Genomic DNA, 25,283 nt, shown 5'->3' on the forward strand with positions numbered 1-25,283 from the left:
CTGGTCAGGAAAGACGTTTGAAAACACGAGAACGCTGGCCATTTAAGGAGAAGCGTGAGCGAAGGAAGTAAGGCTCAAGTTCTGGAGACGTTTTCCCTTGCAACACCTGTGGGAAGTGCTGCGCATTCAGAATCGGCCTCTTCTCCTGTATGAGGACACACACCGACAGATAAGCCTGCCTGCCTACTCGTCCGTCGGTCCGACGGGAGACTACATTACGCTGTGCCGATTTGGAATTCCTTTAACCCCTTCACTGTTGATCCTTAGTGAGAGAGATGAGCCATCAGTGTGGCATGAATTTCAAGTGTTATTGGTATTTTCATGTACTTTAATTTAAGTGGTGTCATTGATCTAGCTGAAGAAAAACAATGTCAGCTCAAGCGGAAGAAACCCAAACAAACAAAGTGTGACCGATATCTTGACTTTAAGGCTCTATCTAACCTCTTGCCTCAGCCCTTCATTGACGAGCTTACTTGTCAGCAGCAGTCAAGTGGTTAACCCATCAGACTCATCCGGCCGGGATTGGAACTATGGATATGATATGTCGATACAGATCCGCGAAGCTGAAAGCTTTGTGCCTGGTTATAGCTCAACTAGTGTAAAACCGAGCTAGAATTCAGATAGTGGTGGGTTCGAATCGCTGCATGGTGAACATTGCCATTCTCACTGGCAGCGTAATGTCTTGTCCTTCTGGTGTATTCTCAGATACACCTCCCCCCGCATGCTTCCACCCTCGCCCCCCTCCCCATCCATCACACACACACACACACACACACACACACACACACACACACACACACACACACACACACACGCTTGATGGTCAGTTCCTGTCGGCCGTGGATACCATCTAAGTTGTGTGTAGACGTTAAACCTGAATGCGGTTAACATGGTTGAAGTCCATTACGTGTCTGTCGCACCCGCTTCGATGTTTTCTATTACAGACACATTCAGAGTACGGGATGTTTAACGTGCGTATCGCGATATTCTACATGTCCAAACTCACGTAAGAGGAAAGACCGTACTCATGTTAACCGGAAAGAGGGGGTAGGTCTACAACCCTTACATATCAGGTACTGTCCCTGACCGATCAATTTTGTAGTTGGTGTTCCGCATAGAAATCCGGCAGTCTCGCGTTGCCTGTTAACCCATTTGGCTGTAACTCTTGTCATATCAATGTTAACTTCTTCACCGTTGTCGGTCGTGGGCTGCAACTACCACGTTCACGTATGTATACGAGTGGGCTTTTACGTATGATTGTTTCTACTCCGCCATGTAGGCTGCCATGCTCCGTTTTCGGGGGTGTGCATGCTGGGTATGTTCTTTGTTTCCTTAACCCAGTGAAGGCTGACATGGATTAAAGGTTCAGGCACTGGTAGGTCTGCACATATGTGGACCTGAGATGGCTAGACCTAGCTTGCAAGAGATTTGTGAGGTCACCAGTGGGCTTATTCCCTTAAGAATGTGCTCTGGAACAGATGACCATTTTACAAACACCAAGGTAATCCCATAAAATGCTTTCACTCTGCTTTTCACAGACACACACACACCCATGTTTGCACACACACATAATAAATTAACACAAAAAGAAAATCACAGCTTTTATTTGTTTGATCAGAAAAATGACATTGTACTTATTACCAATAACAGTCAGGGAACACAGTTTGGGTTGTTTTCCACATAGTAACAGAGCACTGCCAAATTAAAAAAAACACATTTTATCGTATATGCAATCAACAACCATCTACCTGAAGATCTAGTCATCAGCCCCATCCACATGTAATATGCAGCTTCTGTTCAAATGTGTGTGTGTGCATGTGTGTGTCTGTGAAAGAATTTTGTGTGTGTGTGCGTGTGTGTGCATGTGTGAGTATGCACAAGTTTTTATATTGATATGCACTTGCATGTATCCTAATTTCTACTTTATCTGTGTTTGTGTATGATTTTCGATTTATGTTCGTACCTTGTTATGTACTATTCCCCCCCCCCCCCCACCCCCAATACCCAATATTCATTGTGACCCTTGGTAATAAAGACATAATTTGATCAACTATTCTATTCTATGTATTAAAGCTAAACTCCATCCAGATTTCACGTAACAATTGTAAACAAACCAGTATTTGATTTGCTCCGACTTTGTTTCTGCTGACTGTTCGAACTAAAACATGAAAGAGAAGTGTTTGGACAGTGAAAAATGTTCTGAGGACCATGGAGGAAACAGATCTTGAGAAGGTTTGATCAATGCGTTACAGCTTCTGAAGAGGGAAAGTTGCCTGTTTATCACTATTTAACAGGCCTGCACATACTGAATGGAGTTAAATGTTAAGGATAACTGCTCCATGACCTTTTATGGCCATCAGGCTCGGTTTTACACTAGTTGAGCTATAACCAGGCACAAAGCTTTCAGCTTCGCGGATCTGTATCGACATATCATATCCATAGTTCCAATCCCGGCCGGATGAGTCTGATGGGTTAACCACTTGACTGCTGCTGACAAGTAAGCTCGTCAATGAAGGGCTGAGGCAAGAGGTTAGACAGAGTCAAGATATCAGTCACACTTTGTTTGTTTGGGTTTCTTCCGCTTGAGCTGACATTGTTTTTCTTCAGCTAGATCAATGACACCACTTAAATTAAAGTACATGAAAATACCAATAACACTTGAAATTCATGCCACACTGATGGCTCATCTCTCTCACTAAGGATCAACAGTGAAGGGGTTAAAGGAATTCCAAATCGGCACAGCGTAATGTAGTCTCCCGTCGGACCGACGGACGAGTAGGCAGGCAGGCTTATCTGTCGGTGTGTGTCCTCATACAGGAGAAGAGGCCGATTCTGAATGCGCAGCACTTCCCACAGGTGTTGCAAGGGAAAACGTCTCCAGAAGTTGAGCCTTACTTCCTTCGCTCACGCTTCTCCTTAAATGGCCAGCGTTCTCGTGTTTTCAAACGTCTTTCCTGACCAGCACAGGTGACCTTTTTTTTTTTTTTTTTTTTTTTTAGTGAAGAGGAGTTGTGCAGTCCCTTCCCCTCTCTCTAGCCTACCGACACTCACAGTCCCACAGGTGCAGATACTGCCACGTGTAGAACGACCTCGGCAGGTGCAGGTTTTTTCTTGGGAGTTCTGTCTCCTACTAGGACTTCCAGCCAAGGATAAGACCGCCCACCCCCCCTGCCCTTTGGTCATCCTCTTCCGCCTTCACAGCCGTTGGGAAAGGTTTCCTCCTCCGCCTAGTCCGTCGTTGGGAGACTTCACATGCGGCAGGTAGTACTTGGTTACATGGTACCAGTAGCAAGGGCTATGCCCCTGACCTGACCAACTCGTGGAGACGTGCAATATAGTGCTTTAACTTCAATCGTGTGTATCTCAAAGAAGAACGGGGAAAGCAGAACGAAAATGATAACAATATTAATAATAATGATAACAATAAAGGAAGGAAAAGGAGAAAATAAATCCGAACGAGAGGAGTCTGCTGGATCACTTGTTTCAAGGATCAACTACATTATTAGTTTGATGACAAAAAGAGTATAAAACATGTATGTTCGGCGAAGAGTGATCATCTGACAAGCATATAAACCACTCCATAGAGCGTCGTCGATACAGTCAAAAGGATTAATTTTGCTGTCGCGTTTTACAGGATTTGTCTATCAGACAATGTGTCAGTAGAGAAAAAAAAATAAAATAGACGAAGATGCAATGCAGAGGTGGTTTTTTTTTTTGTTTTTGTTGTTGTTGTTTTTTTGTTGTTTTTTTGTTTGTTTGTTTTTAGTGCAGAATTATCAATAACAGCAATGTTTGTCTTTTATTGTTGAGTGCACGGGTCATTTATCATAAGATTCAATGCCAATTTACCACTTAGTGATAGGGATGCACGCACTGGCATGTGCATGAGCGTGTGCATGGATGTGTCTGTGTTCGGGGGAAGCGGGGAGGTGGGAGCATGGGTCTGTGTGTGTGTGTGTGTGTGTGTGTGTGTGTGTGCGCGCGTGCGTGCGTGCGTGCGTGCGAGCGTGTGTCGGGAAACTTTGGCCGCTTGTGAGTCTTGTGTAATCATTAAGCTGATACCTGTCGGTGGGCAAACATCTCATGACCACACGGAAGGATTCAGAATCAGATTCGTTTTTCAATTGTCTTCTTCCAATGGCTCACCTCGATCAAAACTGTTCGAAAGTTAAAATGACGCGCATTAGTTAAGTGCGTTGAAAATATTTAGGTTATATAATCAATAACAGCAGCAACAGCCGCAGTAGGTGGTAATTGTACCGACTTGTACACCTACTTTGTAGTAGCAATTGATAAGTTCAGATGTGCTGTGAATGGATTTTTGTCAGCCGGCGGGAATACAAAAGCGGCTTTATTCGGTGCCGGTACAGTTATCGTTCAGTGACTATGTAATGTAAAACGAAGCGTAAAATACTCAGTCCACGGCCTAGGACCATTGAGTGTAACAAAGCATTCAAATCCACGGACAGGCGTGCGTGTGGCGTCGAAACGACCATCAAGAGTTATCTCCTCTCGTCAGAGGATCCAACCACCGCAACCACGAGTCACATTTGACTCCGATGCCTGGCCACAGACAGACAGACAGAGAGAGAGAGAGAGAGAGAGAGAGAGAGAGAGAGAGAGCCGATCTCATCTGCATTCCAGCTCACTTGACGCGAGTGAACACAGTAACTACTGCTTTTGTGGATGCATATGTGTGCAACCTGTAGAAATGCTATCATTATGCTATTTGTTAGTGTCCGCGTTTGCACTTTGCTTAAACTGGTGATTTTTTTCGAGGTGTGTGTGAACAAGAGAGGAGAATCGAGCACAGGCTGGTGTACGCTGTTGTAATTTTTTTTTCTTTGTCTTTTTTTCACATCTTTTGTGAGACTGTCGTTTCTGGGTGTTCTTGGTGACTTGTGAGTGATTCGGTTGGTATCAGTGTTATGGTTTATGACTTATACAGCATGTGTGTATGTGTGTGTGTGTGTGTGTGTGTGTGTGTGCTCAAACAAACAAAACAGCAACCAACAACAACTTAGTACAACAACAAACGTATCTTATATATATATACGAGGGTCATTCAATAAATAAGGTGAATTTTTCGGTATAAGGACTTCTAATACAGATAGAAGCTTACTTTAAAAAAATTGTTTTTGTTTTGTTTTACTTCTTTTTCACATGGATTTAATTTGTTTTGCAGATTAAAAAAAACTTTGAGAGTTTTGGCGATTAACAAAGATGGCCGACCAAGAAGCATGCTCCAGGATTGAACAGCGGTCAGTTATCAAGTTTTTGGTTGCTGAAGGGTGCAAACCAGTTGAAATTCATAGGAGAATGTCAACTGTGTATGGTGCCACATGTTTCAGCCGAAAAAATGTCTACAAGTGGGCTAAATTGTTTAAAGAAGGACGGAGCAGTGTTGAGGATGAAGACAGGCCTGGAAGGCCTACAGAAGTGAGGTCTCCTGAGGTGATCGAATCAGTCAATGACCTCATTCAGTGTGACAGAAGGGTGACAGTGGATGACATTGCAAGGACTTTGAGCTTATCTGTTGGGACAGCACACAAAATTGTCCATGATGACCTTGGCTACTCGAAGGTCAGCTGCAGGTGGATGCCAAAGATGCAAGGCCTCACACAGCAGCCCGAACGGTGCAGACCATCAACGAGCTGGGCTGGGAACTGCCCCCTCATCCCCCTTACAGCCCAGACCTTGCCCCTTCAGACTTTCACCTGTTTGGTCCCTTGAAAGCGTTCACGAGAGGCATGAAGTTTGAAAGTGACGATGAAGTCAAAAGTGTTGTGAGCGACTGGCTGAGACATCAGTCCAAAGATTTTTACGCTGAGGGAATACGGAAGCTTGTGCACAGATGGGAAAAGTGTGTGACAGTGCTGGGAGACTACGTTGAAAAAAAAAGAAAAAAGTAAGCTTCTATCTGTATTAGAAGTCCTTATACCGAAACATTCACCTTATTTATTGAATGACCCTCGTATATATATATATATATATATATATATATAGAGAGAGAGAGAGAGAGAGAGAGAGAGAGAGACACTACACTACACCACACTACACTTGTGTAACTGAACACCATTGGTTTGAACGTGATTCTAACTTCCTGTGATGTCTGAAAACAATACACGTGAAAGCCTGAGCCTGAAGCGGTCCCATCAACAGTGAACACAACCAGCGCGTGGGCCTACACATCAATAACAACAACAGCCTTGATCAAACACACTGACGAACTGAGTACAATGTCATTAGTAACGATCAAACTGAATAAGTGAAGAAAATGAACTGCTACAACAATAACAACAACAGCAAACAAGAGAAGAAGAAGAAGAAGAAAAAAAAACAACAACAACAAAAAACAACCCATAACCCACGTATCATTGGTTTCTGCAGATACTAAGTGGCCGACAACAGCAAACGACCTGTGACGTAATGGGTGACGTCAAGGATCGTGACGTAGACGGTGGCTGGGCCTGGGTGGCTCTATGTTCGTCAGTGCTTACCATGACCATGTTAGCCGGTTTCGACACGTCCCATGGTATTTTTCAGGTAATCAATTATTGTTGTTGCTGTTGTTGCTTTTTCCCTTCCCATGTCTTGCTTCTGCTTCTGCTGCTGCTGTTGTTGTTTTCAAGAAAAGAATAGTGCAGAGTCGTGACGAGGAACTGCCAGCAGCATCCTCTGCCTGTCCCCGTTTCCACTTCTCCATCGCCGCAGGGCTTGGGAAAGTTGGGTGTTGAAGGGCAAGCTCGTCGTTCCGACATTAGCCTGGTTGCCTGACCAGCACAGGTGACTTGTTTTTAGTGAAGAGGAGTTGTGCAGTCCCTTCCCCTCTCTCTCGCCTACCGACGCTCACAGTCCCACAGGTGCAGATACTGCCACGTGTAGAACGACCTCGGCAGGTGCAGGTTTTTTCTTGGGAATTCCGTCTCCTAGGAGGACTTCCAGCCAAGGATAAGAGCTCCCCCTGCCCTTTGGTCATCCTCTTCCGCCTTCACAGCCGTTGGGAAAGGTTTCCTCCTCCGCCTGGTCCGTCGTTGGGAGACTTCACATGCGGCAGGTAGTACTGGGTTACATGGTACCAGCAGCGAGGGCTATGTCCCTGACCTGACTATGACTAATTCAATACCGCTTGATAACACTGCAGTTATTTCCCACGCTGTCGTTGCTGCTTTCACTGTCTCTCTTCGTGGTGATATTGCTGGTGATGCAGATATTCTCAGCATCCGTTCTGCTGCTGCACCTGTAGCTGCTGCTGCGTTTGACGTCACGTCATTAGCTGTTGGTGTCTGTCTCTTCTCCCGTCAAACGTTGACAGCCACACTATAAAAACCGCAAACAAGTATAAAGCAGGTATACTTAATGAATGTTATTAAGACAAATGGTGTACATCAAACAGTTTCGGTGTACATAATTAAGTCTACCTGTAAAACAACCGACAGAAGCTACTGTCGTCTCTTTGTTCCGTTTGGGGCTGGGTTCCGTTCAACTAACAGGGCTACATAAACTTTTCTTTGCGAAGCGCCGTGGCAAAATCGGTTAGGCGTTGGACTTCTGATCCAGTGTTCTCCAGTGATCCGGGTTCGAAACGCCGTTACGTACAATAATATTACTAACAGCTTAGTCTTTTGTAAAGCACCATGACTCTCAAACCAGGAGGCAAAACTGCACTGGTTCTTATAGTGTTGCAGCATTTGGGGCTAGTTGGCCTGTCGGAACCGATCCAACGCCGACTGTCCTATAACCCTCTTGGCCGAGAGAGTGGGGCTATAACTTGGGCAAGACACTCTCCAATATAATCAAATTCTAACCCGGGTAGGCGGGACAGCAGCTAGCTACCTCCTCTGCTGTTCTGATGGTCATAGTCGAAAAAGACTGACTATCATACATACGGTACTGTGCTCCGGATTTCCTCACTCCACACAGGTGTGAATGAGTACCTGGCTTCGGCTGGGGAAGGTTAAAATGACTGAAGAAGAGCATGGACTCCGCCTTCCTATGCTGAGCCATAGACACAGTGGATATCTTCTTCGTTCGTGGGCTGCGACTCCCACGTTCACTCGTGTGTACATGTATGAACGTTTTTACCCTGCCGTGTAGGCAGCCATACTCCGTTTTGGGGGGGGGGTGTATTCTGGGTATGTTCTTGTTTCCATGATTCAGCGTACGCTGACGTGGATTTCAGGATCTTTAACGTGCGTATTTGATCTTCTGGTTGCGTATACACAGGAATGGGGCTCAGACACAAGCAGGTCTGCACATACGTTGACCTGGGAGATCGGAAAAATCTCCACCCTTTACCCACCAGGCGCCGTTACCGAGATCCGAACCCGGGACCCTCAGATTGAAAGTCCAACGCTTTAACCACTCGGCTATTGTGCCCGTCACACAGTGTATATTAGTTATTTCCCTGATAGCTGAAAAAGACAATGGGACCTGTAAACTAAAACTTTAAAAACTATTGTTGCCCTGTTTCATCTAGTTCGCGGAAACTTCAGTTGATGCGGTGCCTGTACTGTGGAGAGAAGGGAAGGGGAGAAAAATTAAGGAGCACGGTAGTGTGTGAAAGGGTGGGGGTAGGATGAGGGAGGGTCGGTTGGATGGGAGGGCGTGTGGGGTGGCGGCGTCTTCGCGAAATGAGAGTCTATCCGATCAACTGAAGAGGCTGGGGTGTTACTGGGTGTGTGTGACGAGAAGTGGTAGATCATCACTGAGCTGTGTCGATGTCGTAATTATACAATTGTCAATGTTCCGAGACACAGTGACGTATGGGTTGGTTTTTTTGGGTTTTTTTTTTATGGATGATGTCTTTCATTTGCTCAACGCCATTATCTTTCCAATTTTTAAAGAATAATACATTATTTTAATATTTTATTAAGGAGTTGTTGAAGAGCAGCTATGGATGAAAGTTTCTGCAATATACATCTGAAGATTCCAATTTACCTTTGCAATCTAAGTATGTTGACATTACATTTTCCCAAAATTCATTATAAATGACCTTAATGCACTGTAGGTCTTTTCTTCTACAGTTAATGAAGAAAATATTGTTATAAGTGGCAAGTTTATCTAAGTGCCATTTTGGTATGTAGCACCATTTGTCCTATTCCCTGGCTTCAGAGAGTTTCCCTATCCATTGTAAATTCAGATATTTTTGAAATTCAATAATGTAAATCATATTCAAACCACCCTTTTCAAATTCAGCCTATAAGACTTTTCTTTTCACCTTTTCAAAGGTCTTTTTATTATCAAACCTTTTCTTCCAAAGAAATTTAAACAATATCGTATTTACTTTGTTCAAAACTGCGTGCGGAAGACCAACTGATTGCATGACATATGCAAACTGACTTATTAAGAAGGTTTTAAATACAACGACTTTTCCTACTATGCTTAGATCACGTTTATTCCAGTCCTGTATTAAATCATTCAAACGATTCATCCTACCTATAAAATTTTCCCCTGTGTGCCTTACCATTCTGTGTGTTTCAAAATATATTCCCAGTAAAGACGTATACGTTCCAGGTTCTTTACTGTATTGAGTCAACCTCGTATGTTGCAGTCGGAACTTAAGCAGAGCTACCCTGATAGCCAGGGTCTGTTGGCATTGGTGTTTTCCCTCGCCCTTGGCGGTCGCTTTTTGATAGGTCAGTATGCTGTATACCTATATACAGATTGTCCCCAACCCATCCCACATGCTTGTAGTGTTCAAGGAACAATAATGGCTGAGTTCTGAATTTCTCTGTCTTACTCCGTGTATGTCTGTCGGTAACATTGTGTGTGTGTGTGTGTGTGTGTGTGTGTATGTGTGTATTTGTGTGTTTATGCCTCTGTGTCTGTGTCTGTGTGTGTTTGTGTCTCAGTGTGTGTGTAACTATGTCTATGTGTCTCTGTGTGTGCGTGTCTCTGAGTGTCTGTGTCCGTCTCTCCCCTCTCTCTATCTCTGTGTGTGTGTGTGTGTGTGTGTGTGTGTGTGTGTGTGTGTGTGTGTGTGTGTGTGTGTGTGTACACATACGTCTGTCCGTCCGTCCGTGGACAGGTATTTCGTGCCAGCTGCATAAATTAATTTCGGATTTCAATGTGGCTCTGAACAGTAGATGACGCCAAATCTGTTCCATCCAGCAAACCTCGGCAGCATCAGGAATGATCCATCAGCGGTCTCATGACGCTAAGGAATGACGTCACTGTAAACGACTGACGAGCTCTCACTCTCCTGACTCAAGCAGAGATATCATTTCAATGAGATGATTCTTTTGTTGTTGTTGTGTTTTGTTGGGTTTTTTTTCTGTTTCTTTCCAGGTCCCGTTTCTGGCATTCTCAGCGATCTGCTGACTCACCGAGTGGCCATCATGATAGGCGGATTTCTTCTCGCGGCCGGCATGGCGGCAGCCAGCTTCTCGCAGGATCTGATCAGCGTTATCTTCTTCCTGGGAGTTGGTTGTGGTGAGTTGTGATTACGCTATCCTTCTTCTTCACTTCCCATGTCCCAACTATCGGTTTCTGTCACTCTCTCTCTCTCTCCTTCTCCTTGCTATCATCATCATCATCATTATCTTCTTCTTCGTCTTCTCTCTTTTTTTTTCTTCGATCTCTCTAATAATCATTTAATTTTATAATGATTTCATTTTTTCAATGATGTGTCGTTGAGTCGTACTTAGGTTGTGTACATGTTTTTATTTATGCGCTTTATTTTCACGTGTAATTGTGTGTGTGTGTGTGTGTGTGTGTGTGTGTGTGTGTGTGTGTGTGTGTGTGTGTGTGTGTGTGTGTGTGTGTGTGTGTGTGTGTTTTGCCATTGCTTTGTCTTTTTTCCCCGCTTTTCATTCTTTTTGCCCTTGAGGGCTGGATGTAAAAAAAAGCAGCTGTGCTTACTCCACTACCCTCGTGAAATAAAAATTCGTTTCGTTTCGTTTCGTTTCTTCTTCTTCTTTGAGTATGATTACGCTCCCCCTCCTCCTCCTCAGTCCTCCTCCTCAGTCCTCCTCCTTCTTCTTCTTGTGGTAAGTATAATTACGCTCTTCTTCTTTTTCTGCTTCTTCTTCTTCTTCTTCCTTAGTGGGCTGCATATCCCACGTTCACTCATATATTATGTACGAGTGGGCTTTTTACGTGTATGACCGTTTTCACCTCGCAGTGTAGGCACCCGTAATCTGTTTTGGGCTGTGTGGATACTGGGTGTGTTCTTGTTTCCATAATCCACCGATCGCTGACATGGGTTACAGAAGCTTTAACGCGCGTGTGTGATCTTCTGCATAGCGCATGCGTATACCCACACGTAGGGGTTCAAGCACTAAAGCGGGTCTGCACACATGTTGACCTGGGAGATCGGGGATATAAAAAAACCGAACATCTTCACCCCTAACCACTAGGTGCGCCAAAGCAGTGGATCGAACCAAGGAAGTTAGGGCGAGAATCCAGCACTTTGACCATTCAGCCACCGCAGTCGTCTAACTTTCTACTCCATTACGCATTATTTTGAGGTGAAGAAATAAGTTTAGTTCTTCTTCTTCTTCTTCTTCTGCGTTCACTCGTATGCACACGAGTGGGCTTTTACGTGTATGACCGTTTTTACCCCGCCATATAGGCAGCCATACTCCGTTTTCGGGGGGTGTGCATGCTGGGTATGTTCTTGTTTCCATAACCCACCGAACGCTGACATGGATTACAGGATCTTTAACGTGCGTATTTGATCTTCTGCTTGCATATACACACGAAGGGGGTTCAGGCACTAGCAGGTCTGCACATATGTTGACGTGGGAGATCGTAAAAATCTCCACCCTTTACCCACCAGGCGCCGTCACCGTGATTCGACCCGGGACCCTCAGATTGACAGTCCAGCGCTTTAACCACTCGGCTATTGCGCCCGTCATAAGTTTAGTTCAGTGTATATGATAGGAACTGTACGGTTTTATGGACTATAATGTATCATGCTTGCTTGACCCAGATAGACTAGACGCCAACATCAGATCCCTACTACCCACTTGACTTACTCTTAGCGTGAAGCATGAAATGTTCTGCACTGAACACCATGATATCCGTTCACTTCAACGCATAGTCGGCTATATCTTACTATTCCCCCCACCCCCGAAAAAAGAGGAAGAAGAAAAAAGGTGGGTGTGGAAAGGATGGGGGGCAAGCTGATAATGATTCGCGCAATTTAGGGAATCAATGATACTTCAACCTTCTGCAACAACTCACTGGAAAAAGGTCATAACCATGATGCGGGGCTTTTGTGGCAGAGCGCTCAGGGAGAGTATGGAGACGGTTGATGTTTATTCAGCAAAACAACAACACAACACAACACAACACAACACAACACAACACACACACACACACACACACACACACACACACACACACACACAATCATCTTCAGTGTTGACGATCTTCAGCAGTCCATTGCCAATATATGACTTTTTCAACTCCTTGTTAAATAGCCCAGTTGGTTCGTTGTTATATTGTTAGTTTTTCATTTGAAATATGTTACATTGTTATGGTGGTTTTTGTTTTGTTTTTTTGTTGTTTTTTGTTTTGTTGTTGTTGTTTTGTTTTGTTTTGTTTTGTTTTTTGATTTTTTTGTTTGTTTTTTGTTCTTTTTAAACAAAACTTAAATCAATCATTTTCTATATGTAACACACACACACACACACACACACACACACACACACACACACACACACACTTTCACTTACTCGCATGCGTACGCAGTAATTCCCCCCCCTCCCCCTCCCCCTCCTCCCACTCGATTTTTTTTCCTACCCTCGTCTGATAACACTTCAGTGAAAAGACGTTAAACTAAAGAACGAACACACACACACACACACACACACACACACACACACACACACACACACACACACACACACACACACACACACACACACACACACACACACACACACACACACACACACCACATGAGTGTTGAGTTCTTTATGACTGTAAAGAAATGCGACAGTTTGAAGGGCCGATGTCTCCTTTTGAGACAGCTTTGGTCGCCGTGGCAGACGGACTTGGTCAGGCGTTGGACTTACGATTCAGTATTCACCAGTGATCAGAGTCTGTGGTCCCGTTTCAGAATGGTGTTGTGTCATTGGGAAAAGCACTTCTCTCCGATTTTCACTCCACCCCACTCAGGCGTGAACGGGTACCTGACTTCGGTCGGGAAAAGCTGGAACCGACTGAAGGAGAGGGGTGGGCCCCGACTTCCTATGCCGAGCTCTGGACACAGTGAATGTGAATTTACTGCTCCTATGACCGCAAAAAGTTATGGGACCTTTAACCTTCTGAACCCCTAACATCATCTTAGAGTCTGTCCATTGCCAAGATGTTTTTAAAGCGAATATGTGTAAATGCTTTTCTTTGAGAACACATGTTTATTACTCTGTTTAATCAAGTAATCCGTGTGTGGGGGGTGGGTGTGGTGTGGTTGGGTGCGGGTGTGTGTTGATTATCTGGTTGTGGTTTTCCGCACCAAATGCAATTTATATTTATTCTTATCTTACCTATCTATTATAATCAATGTGCAATATAATAGGCTATGCTCATAATTATATTCAAAATAATGTTTCTTAATTCTTTCTGTTTTTACATTAAGAATACTTATTAATACCTGCAATGTGTGGACGAATGTATGAAACGGTGTATGTAATATTTTTACATTTGTGTCTTCGTTCTGTTCGTAAAAGCTGTTGTTGACTTTTACAGTTATGGTCCCAATGTTGTTTACTTATCTATGTTGTGATAATGCACCGGACCAAATTTTTCTAGTTGGAGATGATAAAGTTATAAAGTTATTCTTATCTTATCTTTAGGTCCCGTGTGCCTCGTGTACTGAGCGCACAGAAAAGACCCAGCGGCAAAAATAAAGTAGTCCGTCGCGAAAATCTACAGGAAATTCCAGTTTGATAGGTAAAATAAATGACATGGAATAATCAGAGAGAAAGGGGAGAGAAAAAAAGAAAAAGAAAAAAAGGACTTCGTTCTATGGCGATGAGCTCTCCCTGGGGAGAGCATCACAAATTTTTGGTTGTCACAATGGACTATACATGACACTACACTACACTGCACTGCACACTACACTACACTGCACTACACTGTATGTGTGAGTGTGTGTGTGTGTGTGAGTGTATGCGTGTGTGTGCGCGCGCGCGTGTATGCGTGTGTGTGCGCGTGTATGCGTGTGTGTGTGTGTGTGTGTGTGTGTGTGTGTGTGTGTGTTCTTTAATACTGCATTTTTTATACGATTGTCAGTTTTCAGGTATTGAGTGTTGTATTTTAATCCCAGGCTATGCCTAGTTTCTAATATAGGACAAGGACAAGGAATATTCATTTATTATTATTATCATTAGTAGTAGTGGTGGTGGTGTTAGTAGTAGTAGTATCATTGTTGTTGTTACTATTACTGTTGTTATTATCATTATCATCATTATTATCATAATTACTGTTATTATCATTGTTATTGTTGTTGTCATTTATTTATGCATTTGATTATTTATTTATGTTATAAACCCTCCTTAATTTACTTATTTATTATTGTAGCCTACTTGTTTATATTTTAAGGTTGCATGTTTTAAGTAATTTCTTATAACGAGTGTGAAATGGAGACTGATGGCAGGCGCATTGATATTTGATGCAGCTGAGATTGCGTGCTCTTGAGTGTATGCAAATCAGCTGAATGGTTTATGCATGTCTATATTTGTACTATATAGGATTTAACTGTGTGCCACCACACCAAGCACCTCCTTTTAAAGACAATAAAATCATCTTGTGATTGTTATCTTGTACATTGCATAATAACACTGAATATAATACAACACTACGCTCCTCTACACTGTGCTTCACTACACTACAATATATTACTATACAATAAAATACAACACACAGCCCCGCACTACACTACAGTACACTACGCAATACAACACAATACATTACAGTATAATACAATGCAATTCAACAGAATACAGTGCAATTTATATACATTTTTAGATATGCCAAAGAGGAAGGACAAATAGGAAGAGATTGAAAACGGAACTCATTTTTGCCATTGTGAAGGTCAACAACGTGGACTGTCTTTAAAAAAAGGAAGAAAGAAGAAAAAGAAACCAGTATGAATCATCATCCACACCTTAATCAAACTGAGTCGTAATTAGTATGTGGGGAACATTGTACATTAACACGCACAAACAGCAGGGTGTTGATTAATTCATATGTGGGGAACATTGTACATTGACACGCACAAACAGCAGGGTGTTGATTAATTCATATGTGGGGAACATTGTACATTGACACGCACAAACAGCAGGGTGTTGATTAATTCAATCTAACATTCGCTTTTGAACATCATACACCGGTGGACGTTTTGATCAGTCCTCTATTCTCTGAGGAATACGCTTTGTGAATTAAATAATAAAAAAAGAAATAAAAAGGATGATTCTTTTTCGCGTGAAGATGTTATTTTCACGCCTAATGCTCCTGTAATTAATGTTCAGATGTGGATCAAACAAAGGCTAATACCGTGTGTGTGTGTGTGTGTGTGTGTGTGTGTGTGTGTGTGTGTGTGTGTGTGTGCGTGCGTGCGTGCGTGCGTGCGTGCGTGAGTGCGTGCGTGCGTGCGTGTGTGTGTGTGTTTGATGTTTGCGTATTGTGTTTATATTTCTCCTTTGTGTCAGTTTCGTGAGAGAACTCGTTTTTTATGATTAAGACGAACATTAAGAGAGACACAGACAGACAGACAGCAGACAGACAGAGACAGACAGAGAAAGAGAAACAGAGAGGCGTTGAAGGATTTGGTTGCGAAAAGCATTTCCAGTAACACACGAGTTGATGCTTTGCAAGAAAGAAACAAATGTTTATGCTACAGGCACTTTGCAAAAATGATAAAATGCTACGAATTATAATTCGGAGTATAGAAGTATACTTAGAGTTCGAAGTATAATTGTTTTTTTCTTTATGAACTATGCACGTTTACAGTCTCATTAAGTAAATTCCTGTGAGAAAAAAAAGTAGTATACATATACAAAGTAATTATATGAAAAAGTAATAAACTAAAAGTAGAAGTATAGTCCTTCGCTACTATACACGAATGCATTTTTTGTTGATTGAATTATTATGTGGTAATGATAAAAATTTCCTGGTCGAAACAGACCGGGTTTATTGATAACCATGCAGAAACCGTATTGGCAACCCGCACCCCCACCCCACCCCATCCCCCCACCCACCCCAAAAAAACCCCAAAAAGCGAAACAAAAACAAAAAAACAACCACCAACCAACAAACAAAAGTGACATGGATATTATTAGAACCGAAATCCATTTTGTGATGGAATGACCTCAAATCCCAAACATTTAGTTAGAAATAATTGCCGGTGACATTATAATCACTAGAGTCTCTGTAATGTATTTTCTTCTGTGTGCAATGTCGCACGAACAAAGGTATCTCATACCAGAAACCTCACTGTCATTCATTGTGGTTAAGTTTTGTTCATCGTTAATGCTATGTTAGGAGTCGCCGTGGCCGAGTCTGACGACTTCTGATCCAGTGTTCACCAGTGAACAGGGTTCGAAGCCCCCGTTTTCTGGCATGGTGTTGCATCCTCGGGAAAGAAAGGCACTTTACTCCGATTTTCCTCACTCCACTCAGGTGTAAATGGGTGCCCGACTTTGACTGGGGAAGGTTAATTAAAACAGCGGAAGGAAGAGAATTGGGCCCCGCCGTCCTGAGCCGAGCCCTAGACTCAGCAGATATGAAGTCACTGCACCAGAATGGCAGGAAAGACCATGGGACCTTTTTTGTTTAAATGTTGCGTTGAGACTTGGATCGTGTGTGTGTGTGTGTGTGTGTGTGTGTGTGTGTGTGTGTGTGTGCGTGGGTGCGCGTGTGTGTGTGGTAAACTGCAGGCCTAGGATCTGGCCTGGCCTTCACAGCCTCTGTGACGGTGGTCAGCACCTACTTTGTGAAGTACCGCACTGTGGCTTTCGGCATCTCTCTGGCGGCCCCAGGTTTCGGGCTGATCGGCACTCCTTACCTACTCCGCTGGCTGATTGTGGACTACGGCTGGCGAATGACCATGCTCTGCTTTGCCGGGATCTTGGCACAGGTGAAGGGGTTTCAAATTGTGTCCGTCCTCGTTCTTTTAGAGACATTATGTTCATCTCCTTAATACCGCTTTTGTTAAAAAAAAGAAAAAAGAAAGAAAAAGAACAAAGGAGAACGTGTGTCTTGAGTGGAATTACAAGCGCGGACCAGTCCACACGCTTTCACGCCTCCTTGAAGTGTCTGTTTCAGTTTCAGTTTCCCCAAGGATGTGTCACTGCGTTCGGACAAATCCATATACGCTGCATGCACCAGATCTGCTAGTCAGATGCCTGGCTAGCAACATAACCCAACGGGCTTTCTCAGGCCTTGAGTGCATGCATGTATAATTGCGTACCAATCAGAGGGGATTTCTTTTACCGAATTTTGCCAGAGGACAAACTCTTTTGTTGCCGTGGGTTCTTTTTCAGTGCGCCAAGTGCGTGCTGCACACGGGACCTCGATTTGTCGTCTAATCCGAACGACCAGATGCACATCTTTTACTCCTCCAGTAAAACATAGGAGAAAAGGCGAGAGCGGGGGAATCGAACCTAAACCCGCCCACCCACTCCCCCCCCCCACGCCCCCCCCCCCTCCCCCCTCAACCCCCCTCAACGGACACTGTATTGGCAGATGAGCCTTTTAACCTTTCTCCTGCCTCCGTCCACTGCAAACTTGAAATTGAAACCGAATTCAGTCAACTGGTTCTTTTCTCCTTTCAGATCTGCGTCCTGGGTTCCGTGTTCTTCCGTCGCCGCCCCTGCAGCAAAAACTGCCGCGAGGAGGAGGAGCAGCACCTCACCGAAGCTAACATTGTCCGGAAGGACTGCGCCGAGGAAGAGTCCGAGTCAACGCTGGTGACGGACTCTCTGACCGGGAGATCCTCGCAGGAGTCTGGCAGCATTGACTCCAGCACCAGTAGCCCCCAGTCGGCAAGGAGCCCGGAGAAAAAGGGCAGCGCCGACAGCACCCCCGTGACCGGAATTATGGGGGACTCCGTGCCGCAAAACTTCAGGTGGACTTGATCAGACTAGATTAGAACAGAAACCATTTACAGCTTAGTCTTTTGTGAAGGACTATGACTCTCCAACTAGGAGGCAAAATTGCACTGGCTCTTAGTGCTGCAGCCTTGGGGGTGGGGGGTGGGGGTGGGGGCTAGTTGGCCTTTGGGAACCATCCCAACGCCGACTGTCCTAAAACCCTCTTGGCCGAGAGAGTGGGGGTGTAACTTCGGCACGACATTTTCCACTATACTCAAATTCTAGCCCAGATAGTTGACCAGACTCGAATCGAATTGAATCTACTCGACCAGAATAAAACAGAATGGGATTTTCTGTTCATGAAAAGATACAAGATTAGTTCACACTAAGTGAAGAAATGCGAAGGAAATACGGAGGAAACCGTACCGCAAATTTTCAGGGAGAGCAGAATAGAACTGACAGGACTAGACCACACAAGACCAGACTAGACTGGACTATACCAGAGCAGAACAGAACAAAACATAATATTTCATGGTTATTGAAGCATAAAATATTAGATGATACTAAAACCAAGTAATTCAAACAAACAAATAGATAAATATTAACGAAAAGCTGTTGTTTGTATATTACTGACAGCAATCGTGAATTAGTCATTTCGAACAATGTTGATAAATCGCAGTTTCATGGGCAACACACACAGAGATATAGTGACTATTTGGGCACATAAATTTGCTGCCGATGCTTTTAGTTTCATGCTGTCGCGATAAAGATGTCTGATGACGTGTAATTACATATCATTCTGGCCATGGACCCTCGCTTTGGCTTTCACTCCCCCCCTCCATCGCTCCCACATCATATCCCCCCCCCCCCTCGCTTTCTTTCTATCTCTGAACCATGATAATAAAACCATGTTGTTGCCAGTCTTCATAGATGGGGCTAAGACTCGAAATGAATGGAATATCCGAGTCTAAGACTGAGTGAGTCTACAAATCATTTATTTCTGACACAATTTTTTTCCCCATTTGCTTTAACATGATGTGAATGATGTGGTTTCCACTACAGCCAGCGCATCAAGGCCCTGTTGTGCAACAAGTTCCTGTGGGTGATCTGCCTGAACCAGATGATGATGACTGCGGGCTGCGTCACCTCCTTCAACTTCTTCCCGGCCTACGCCCAGAGCGTCGGGGTTGCCTTTGAGGACCTGCCCAAGCTGTACACGGCGGGCGGACTGACCATCATCGTGACCCGGGTCACGGGGGGCTTCGTCTTCAGCCGGATACCGGGCCACCTCCTGACGGCTCTGTTCCTAGTGGGCGTGGGGTTCGCCCTGGTGCAGCTCCTCCTCCCTCTCTACGGACTCTCCCTCCTGGCACTGGTGGTGGAGAGGATTCTGACTGGTCAGTGAAGATTATATCAGCGAGTTGGGAGATATGTATGATTGTCAGCCGTGTCCGACTATATATATATACATGATAGTCGTGTCCGACTATGACCATCAGAACAGCAGAGGAGGCCACTGCTGTTCCGACTATCTGGGCTAGAATTTGATTATTGTGGAGAGTGTCTTGCCCAAGTACATCCCCACTCTCTCGGCCAAGAGGGTTTTAGGGCGGTCAGCGTTGGGTGTCCGACTATGACCATCAGAACAGCAGAGGAGGCAACTGCTGTCCTGACTGTCTGGGCCAGGATTTGATTATAGCGGAGAGTGCCTTGCCCAAGTTATATCCTCACTCTCTCGGCCAAGAGGGTTTTAGGGCAATCAGCGTTGGGATGGTTCCCAAAGGCCAACTAGCCCTCAAGGCTGCAGCGCCAAGAGCCAGTGCAAGCTTACTTCCAAGTACTTCACAAAGTATTAAGCTGTAAATGACTTCCCACAGTAACTGAAAAATTATTTTTGTTTCAATCATTGGCCTTCTTCACGTCTTTCATTTGATGGTACTTTAGATATTTACTTATTTGTTTGATTATATTTCATTTCATTTCATTTCATGTTGATGTTTTACGCAAGTCCAGGATAAGCTCTCAGGGCCTGGCCAGTGCGTTGGGTTTTATGCTAAAGTCAGGCACCTGCAGATGTAGTGTAGCTTTCACGGATCAGTCATTCCACACGCTTGGTCACTTACTGTAAACTGAAGCATCGTGGGTTGTCCGTGTCTCCCCCAGGGGCGATGTACGGGCCGTCCCTCCTGCTGGTGACCCCCATCCTGGACCACTATCTGGGCCCCAAGAACCTGCCCGTGGCCTTCGGGTTTGTCATGCTGTGCAGCGGCCTTGGCTCCGTGGCCGTCCCTCCCATTGCAGGTAAACCATCAACCCCCATGATTTGTATAATGTATGAACTTCGGACGCCTGTTGCTTTTGTGCTTGAGTTTCATATAGTGTAATTTCTTGGGTTTTCACGTGCTGGGTTTTTTCCCATTAAGCTGTACTCAGGGCAGCAGCAGCTGAAATTTTAGAACTGGTTTCTGGAAGGCAGCCGCGCGGTAGAGCTCTCAAAGGTATCATCGAAATGGATGTTCTCTGTGTTCAGCTTTTGTTCAAGCCGAAAAATAGTTATTCGTGCACTCAGATTTTGTTTTTTGTTGGGTTTTTTGTTTGTTTGTTTTTTTAATATTTATTCAGTCATTCTCTCGTCCTCTAAAGAAAGATTGAGTGATTGTTGGTCCTCTATCAGTTACGACCCCCTACCTTCAGAGAAACGATGCTGACACGTGTGCGTTGTTACAGGTGCATTGTATGACGCGTACGGCACCTATAATGTCTGCTGTTATATCGCTGGTGAGTGATTTTGAATTTTTATCTTTTTTTTGTGTGTGTGCGATGTGGAACTGCTTCGTGACACAGTCAGCTACGATGGTTATCGTTACTGACAGTGGGCTGAGAAGTTTGGGGATAAACGTCCGTCAGTCACCCAGATGTTTATCAAGAGGTATCAACACACTTGTGGCTGTGAGACATTTCATAGTATGCATATCTTTGAGAGAGAGAGAGAGAGTTGTTAAAATTTTCTGACCAACGTCGCGCCACTCAGGCCTGGTTGACGCCAAGATGTGTCATGAAAAAGCGTGTATAAGTTTGGGAAAAAAGCCTTTCACGGCCGTATGGGCACTGTGTCAAGGGCTCAGCGTAGGAAGGCGGGGCCCAATCCTCTCCTCACCATTTTAACCTTCTCCAACCAAACTCAGTTACCCATTCACACCAGGGTGGAGTGAGAAAAAAACAGGAGTAAAGTGCGTTTCCCCAAGGACACTACATCATGCTGAAACGAATCCTGGAATCCTGATCACTGGTGATCACTGGATCAGAGGTCTAACGCCTTTCCAGTTCTGTTACAGCGTCTCCACAGAATAGACCAGATGGATATAGTGTACAATGAAGAAGGGAGATGAGATAGAAACAGGAAGGCGTGTTAGAGGGGGTAAAGGAAATACTGATTTCCTGTGTGTGTTCGTGCAAAATACAACTCATAACCAGGTATTGACCACTTCGAACAGTTGAAGTATAAACACTCAGTGTTAACCCGATACCTAAAAGGCTGAATGGTTAAAGCTTCTCGACATAATATAGAGCTGAACACTTTTTTAAGCACCAAGTGTATTTAATAAATGTTGCGTGTATTTATTCGCAATGTAATCAGGTGTTCATCATGACAACAGTTTAAGCGTAGACACTCAGTATTAACCCGATACCTAAAAAAAAAAAAAAAAAAAACCCTCAGGAAAGTTAGGTTTCTCTACATAGAACAGAACTGAACAGAACACACTTTTATCACCTAGTGTTCTTGATAATAAATGTTGTGTTTCTTCATGAACAATGTAACCAGTAATTCATCGCAACAGAAGTTGAAGTAATGGTACTCGGTGTTAGCCCAATATCTAAAGGTGCGCTTGTGTGTGTGTGTGTGTGTGTGTGTGTGTGTGCACATCTTATGTGGAGTTGGTGTGGGTTTGTGGGTTGGAGCGGGAGGATTTGTGCGTGCTCGTGTATTTTGATATGCATACGTCATTACATTTTTCATTGTAAACGCCCAGGGCTTTTGTATCATTAGACTGGGCTTACCAAAAGGACCAATTTTTTTTTTTTAAATAACCAGTTCAGTGCCAGAGAATTTTGTATTTAAAAAAAAAAGTGCTCTCCCCTTGCCTGGGGATTTTGAGAATTCGGGGGTAATAATTCACAACAAATTCTAACACAAAAACTATGAGTGATACAGAAAGAAAGTAAACGCTTTCGTAAAGAAAAATAAGTGTAGATTCTGCTTCTGGGCTCCCTTTCCCAATTAGGTTGATTGTAGATAACCGTTCAGGCATGTAAAGTCAAGATAATGATTTTTGTGCAACAAAAGTCTGTTTCCACCTCTACATAATAACATCCGTAAAGAAAAGAAAATACAGCAAGAAATAGCTTGCCTATTGTCAGATTATACCTGTAGAAGAAATTTAAACAGGCTATAAGTTTATAAAAGCAAATTACAGCTCGTGCAAACATGTAAGTAAATCACTGTCCCAACAATAACAAAGGTGGGTGAAGTCGACGTGAAAGGTTAATCACGGTCTCAGAAACTGAGCTGGAAAGCTTTTTGATAGCAAAGAGCTTTGGGAGTGAGAGGGTGAAGTTCTTTGATAACATTCACTCCCTTCAAGTTGCACGTTGGCCGATTCAAGTGTCTGCTGTGCATCCAGCTTACCACCTCTTCAAACAAGTCAACCAGCTGAGTCAGCGAAAAAAAAGCGTGAAAAACAAAAAGCACATGTTTTACGTCCAATGCAGGTGCCACCCTGCGTTTCGTGAAAATCGTGGAGCATTGGCGGTTGCCGATCCTACAGTCTGCATTGAAATGTGAGCACACTGATTCCTATAAGCCACGCCTCCTTCATAAACTCTGGCTGAAATTTGACCTATCGTCTTACATCACTCCTCTCCCTCTCTTCCCCTTCTTCCAACGCTCGCTGCTCGTATTCTGTCAGTCATAGCCACTTGTTCAAAAAAAGCTGTCTGATTGGATAGATGAACTGAATTACCATAAAATTGGGCTGTCAGTTTAATCACTGTCATTGTCAATCACCTTCGTTTTCAAACCAATCATCAGACAAAGAGATCTTCATCGCGAAATCTGTCCATTACCACAAGCAGAGCTTTCTGTAAATCTGCTGACTAAGACAATTTGCTTTACTGTACAGAGTTTTCAACACATTGTTTTGCGCATGATGCAACCCCGTTTTCCACTCGCGTGTCACGTGGTCAGTTAGCAAAATATTATCCAGTAGAAAGGGGTCTTCTACCTGATGAATGTTCATTTAAATAGTATGTTTATAATCCAAACACATCAAACTAACTGTTCAGAGTATGTTTATGTGACCTGAACCAAACTCCAATGAAGGAAAAATCAGAACATACACAGGACGTCAGTGGACGTCTTCAGGCACTCTGCTGGTTGCTTCTAGACACGGAACAGATCAGAAAAGAACGTTTTTATCGTCAAGTGTACTTGATAATGTATCACCAGTGTTGTCTTTTGATATGTCTTAGGTATTAGTAGTAGTAGTAGTAGTGTGTGCGTGAACGAACGATGATCAAATTTGTTTGCGTATTGCCTTTCAGGTTCAGCGGGTGGAGTTGCGGCACTGTCGTTGATATTTAGCCTACTCATCAAAGACTCTCGACCTTCAAAAGGGTAGGAGTGCTCACCTGTATATGTATATGTAATTATATATATACCTTCAAACCACCCGAGGGGAACTGGAACTGTTGCGTGTGGATTTGAGACTGGAGTGGAATGGAAAGAGGGACAACATTCAAGTCAACTTCTTTCGTCATCCGACTTGGCAGAGCTCGTGCACACACACACACACACACACAAGATCCAAGTCAGTTTCAAAAGCGTGAGAACTGGTCCATTCACGTCATGTTCTGCTTTAAGAGCAGACACCTGACCTACACACAAACCCAACAGGCTGGTCAGGGTCTAGAGACTACCTACCTACCCACCATACATGTGATATGTATACACAATGTCACAGTTTGATACCTTTGTCATCGGCTACAGGGTGATTACAAAGAAATCGTAAAAGGGTCCCGTGGTCTTTCCTGCCATTCTGGAGCAGTGACTTCATAACTGCTGAGTCTAGGGCTCGGCACAGGACAGCGGGGCCCAATTCTCTTCCTTCCGCTGTTTTAATTAACCTTCCCCAAAGAAAGTCGGGCACCCATTTACACCTGAGTGGAGAGAGGAAAATCGGAGTAAAGTGCCTTTCTTTCCCGAGGATGCAACAACATGCCAGAAAACGGGGGCTTCGAACCCTGATCACTGGTGAACACTGGATCAGAAGTCGTCAACACCTAACCGACTCGGCCACGGCGACTAACATGGCATTAACGATGAACAAAACTTAACCACAATGAATGACAGTGAGGTGCCTGGTATGAGATATCTTTGTTCGTGCAACATTGCACACATTAGAAAATACATCACACACACACACACACACACACACACACGCGCGCGCGCGCGCACGGACACACAATACACACACAATCACATTCATATATACACGCGCGCACCCACAACATACGTACACACACACACACATACGCACACACATTAGAATGCAACCCAATATTACGTAACGCAACGTCACCCATCACAACACAACAGAGCACAACAGATGAGGATGAAATAAAATAGACACCGCACCACACCACGCCACGCCTCAACTCACCACACAACCCCACACACTGCACTACGCAACACAACACAACGCGACTCATTACACATGTCCACACAATGGAACCACACGGTGCCTTGCAATCAACAGAGTGCAACACGTAAATTGCAAAATAATACAATCGATTCTACAACTGAAATCATCGGAAGGTAGCGCTGGACAAAGGATTTCAATGTGATAATGTGGTGCAGTGCAGTGCAGTGCAGTCTTATGAAAATAAAAATAAAAGGATAAGATATTTTCATGTACATGTATACCTACACATATATATTGTTCATACAAATCCCATGATTCGAACACTGGACACCGCACAACAAGCCTTAAGGGCTCACTGGGGTTCAGGATAGTTGTGATGCAGTGAACAAACAAATACTGGCCTTAACGTCTCCGTTGTGGGGGCAGACATCACAACGAATAAGACACTGAGTGGATTAAGGGGGGAGAGACAACATCACAACGAATGAGACACTGAGTGGATAGCGGGGAGAGAGGCAGACAACATCACAACGAATAA

General features: G+C 44.0%; 1 protein-coding gene across 1 annotated transcript; it reads left to right on the forward strand.

The window, feature by feature from the left end:
* The first annotated feature begins 2,847 nt into the window (after window positions 1-2,847).
* Window positions 2,848-23,722, forward strand: LOC143277398 (monocarboxylate transporter 12-B-like). Its single transcript, XM_076582194.1, has 10 exons — window positions 2,848-2,967; window positions 6,391-6,546; window positions 9,554-9,638; window positions 10,291-10,434; window positions 16,890-17,089; window positions 17,787-18,079; window positions 19,107-19,441; window positions 20,208-20,345; window positions 20,772-20,822; window positions 23,646-23,722. The coding sequence occupies exons 2-10, from the start codon at window positions 6,430-6,432 to the stop codon at window positions 23,720-23,722; spliced, it is 1,440 nt and encodes a 479-aa protein (XP_076438309.1). The 5' UTR covers window positions 2,848-2,967; window positions 6,391-6,429.
* Window positions 23,723-25,283: the final 1,561 nt, after the last annotated feature.

Source organism: Babylonia areolata, chromosome 2 (assembly GCF_041734735.1).
Source record: "Babylonia areolata isolate BAREFJ2019XMU chromosome 2, ASM4173473v1, whole genome shotgun sequence".
Taxonomy (NCBI): Eukaryota; Metazoa; Mollusca; class Gastropoda; order Neogastropoda; family Buccinidae; genus Babylonia; species Babylonia areolata.

What these genes read in the sequence shown, in the direction of transcription:
- LOC143277398 (XM_076582194.1), top strand. Translation starts at nt 6,430, where the DNA reads ATGGGTGACGTCAAGGATCGTGACGTAGACGGTGGCTGGGCCTGGGTG. An exon ending in CGTCCCATGGTATTTTTCAG is followed by an intron (nt 6,547 to 9,553) that starts GTAATCAATTAT and finishes CGTATGTTGCAG; the next exon opens with TCGGAACTTAAGCAGAGCTA. An exon ending in TGTCTGCTGTTATATCGCTG is followed by an intron (nt 20,823 to 23,645) that starts GTGAGTGATTTT and finishes ATTGCCTTTCAG; the next exon opens with GTTCAGCGGGTGGAGTTGCG.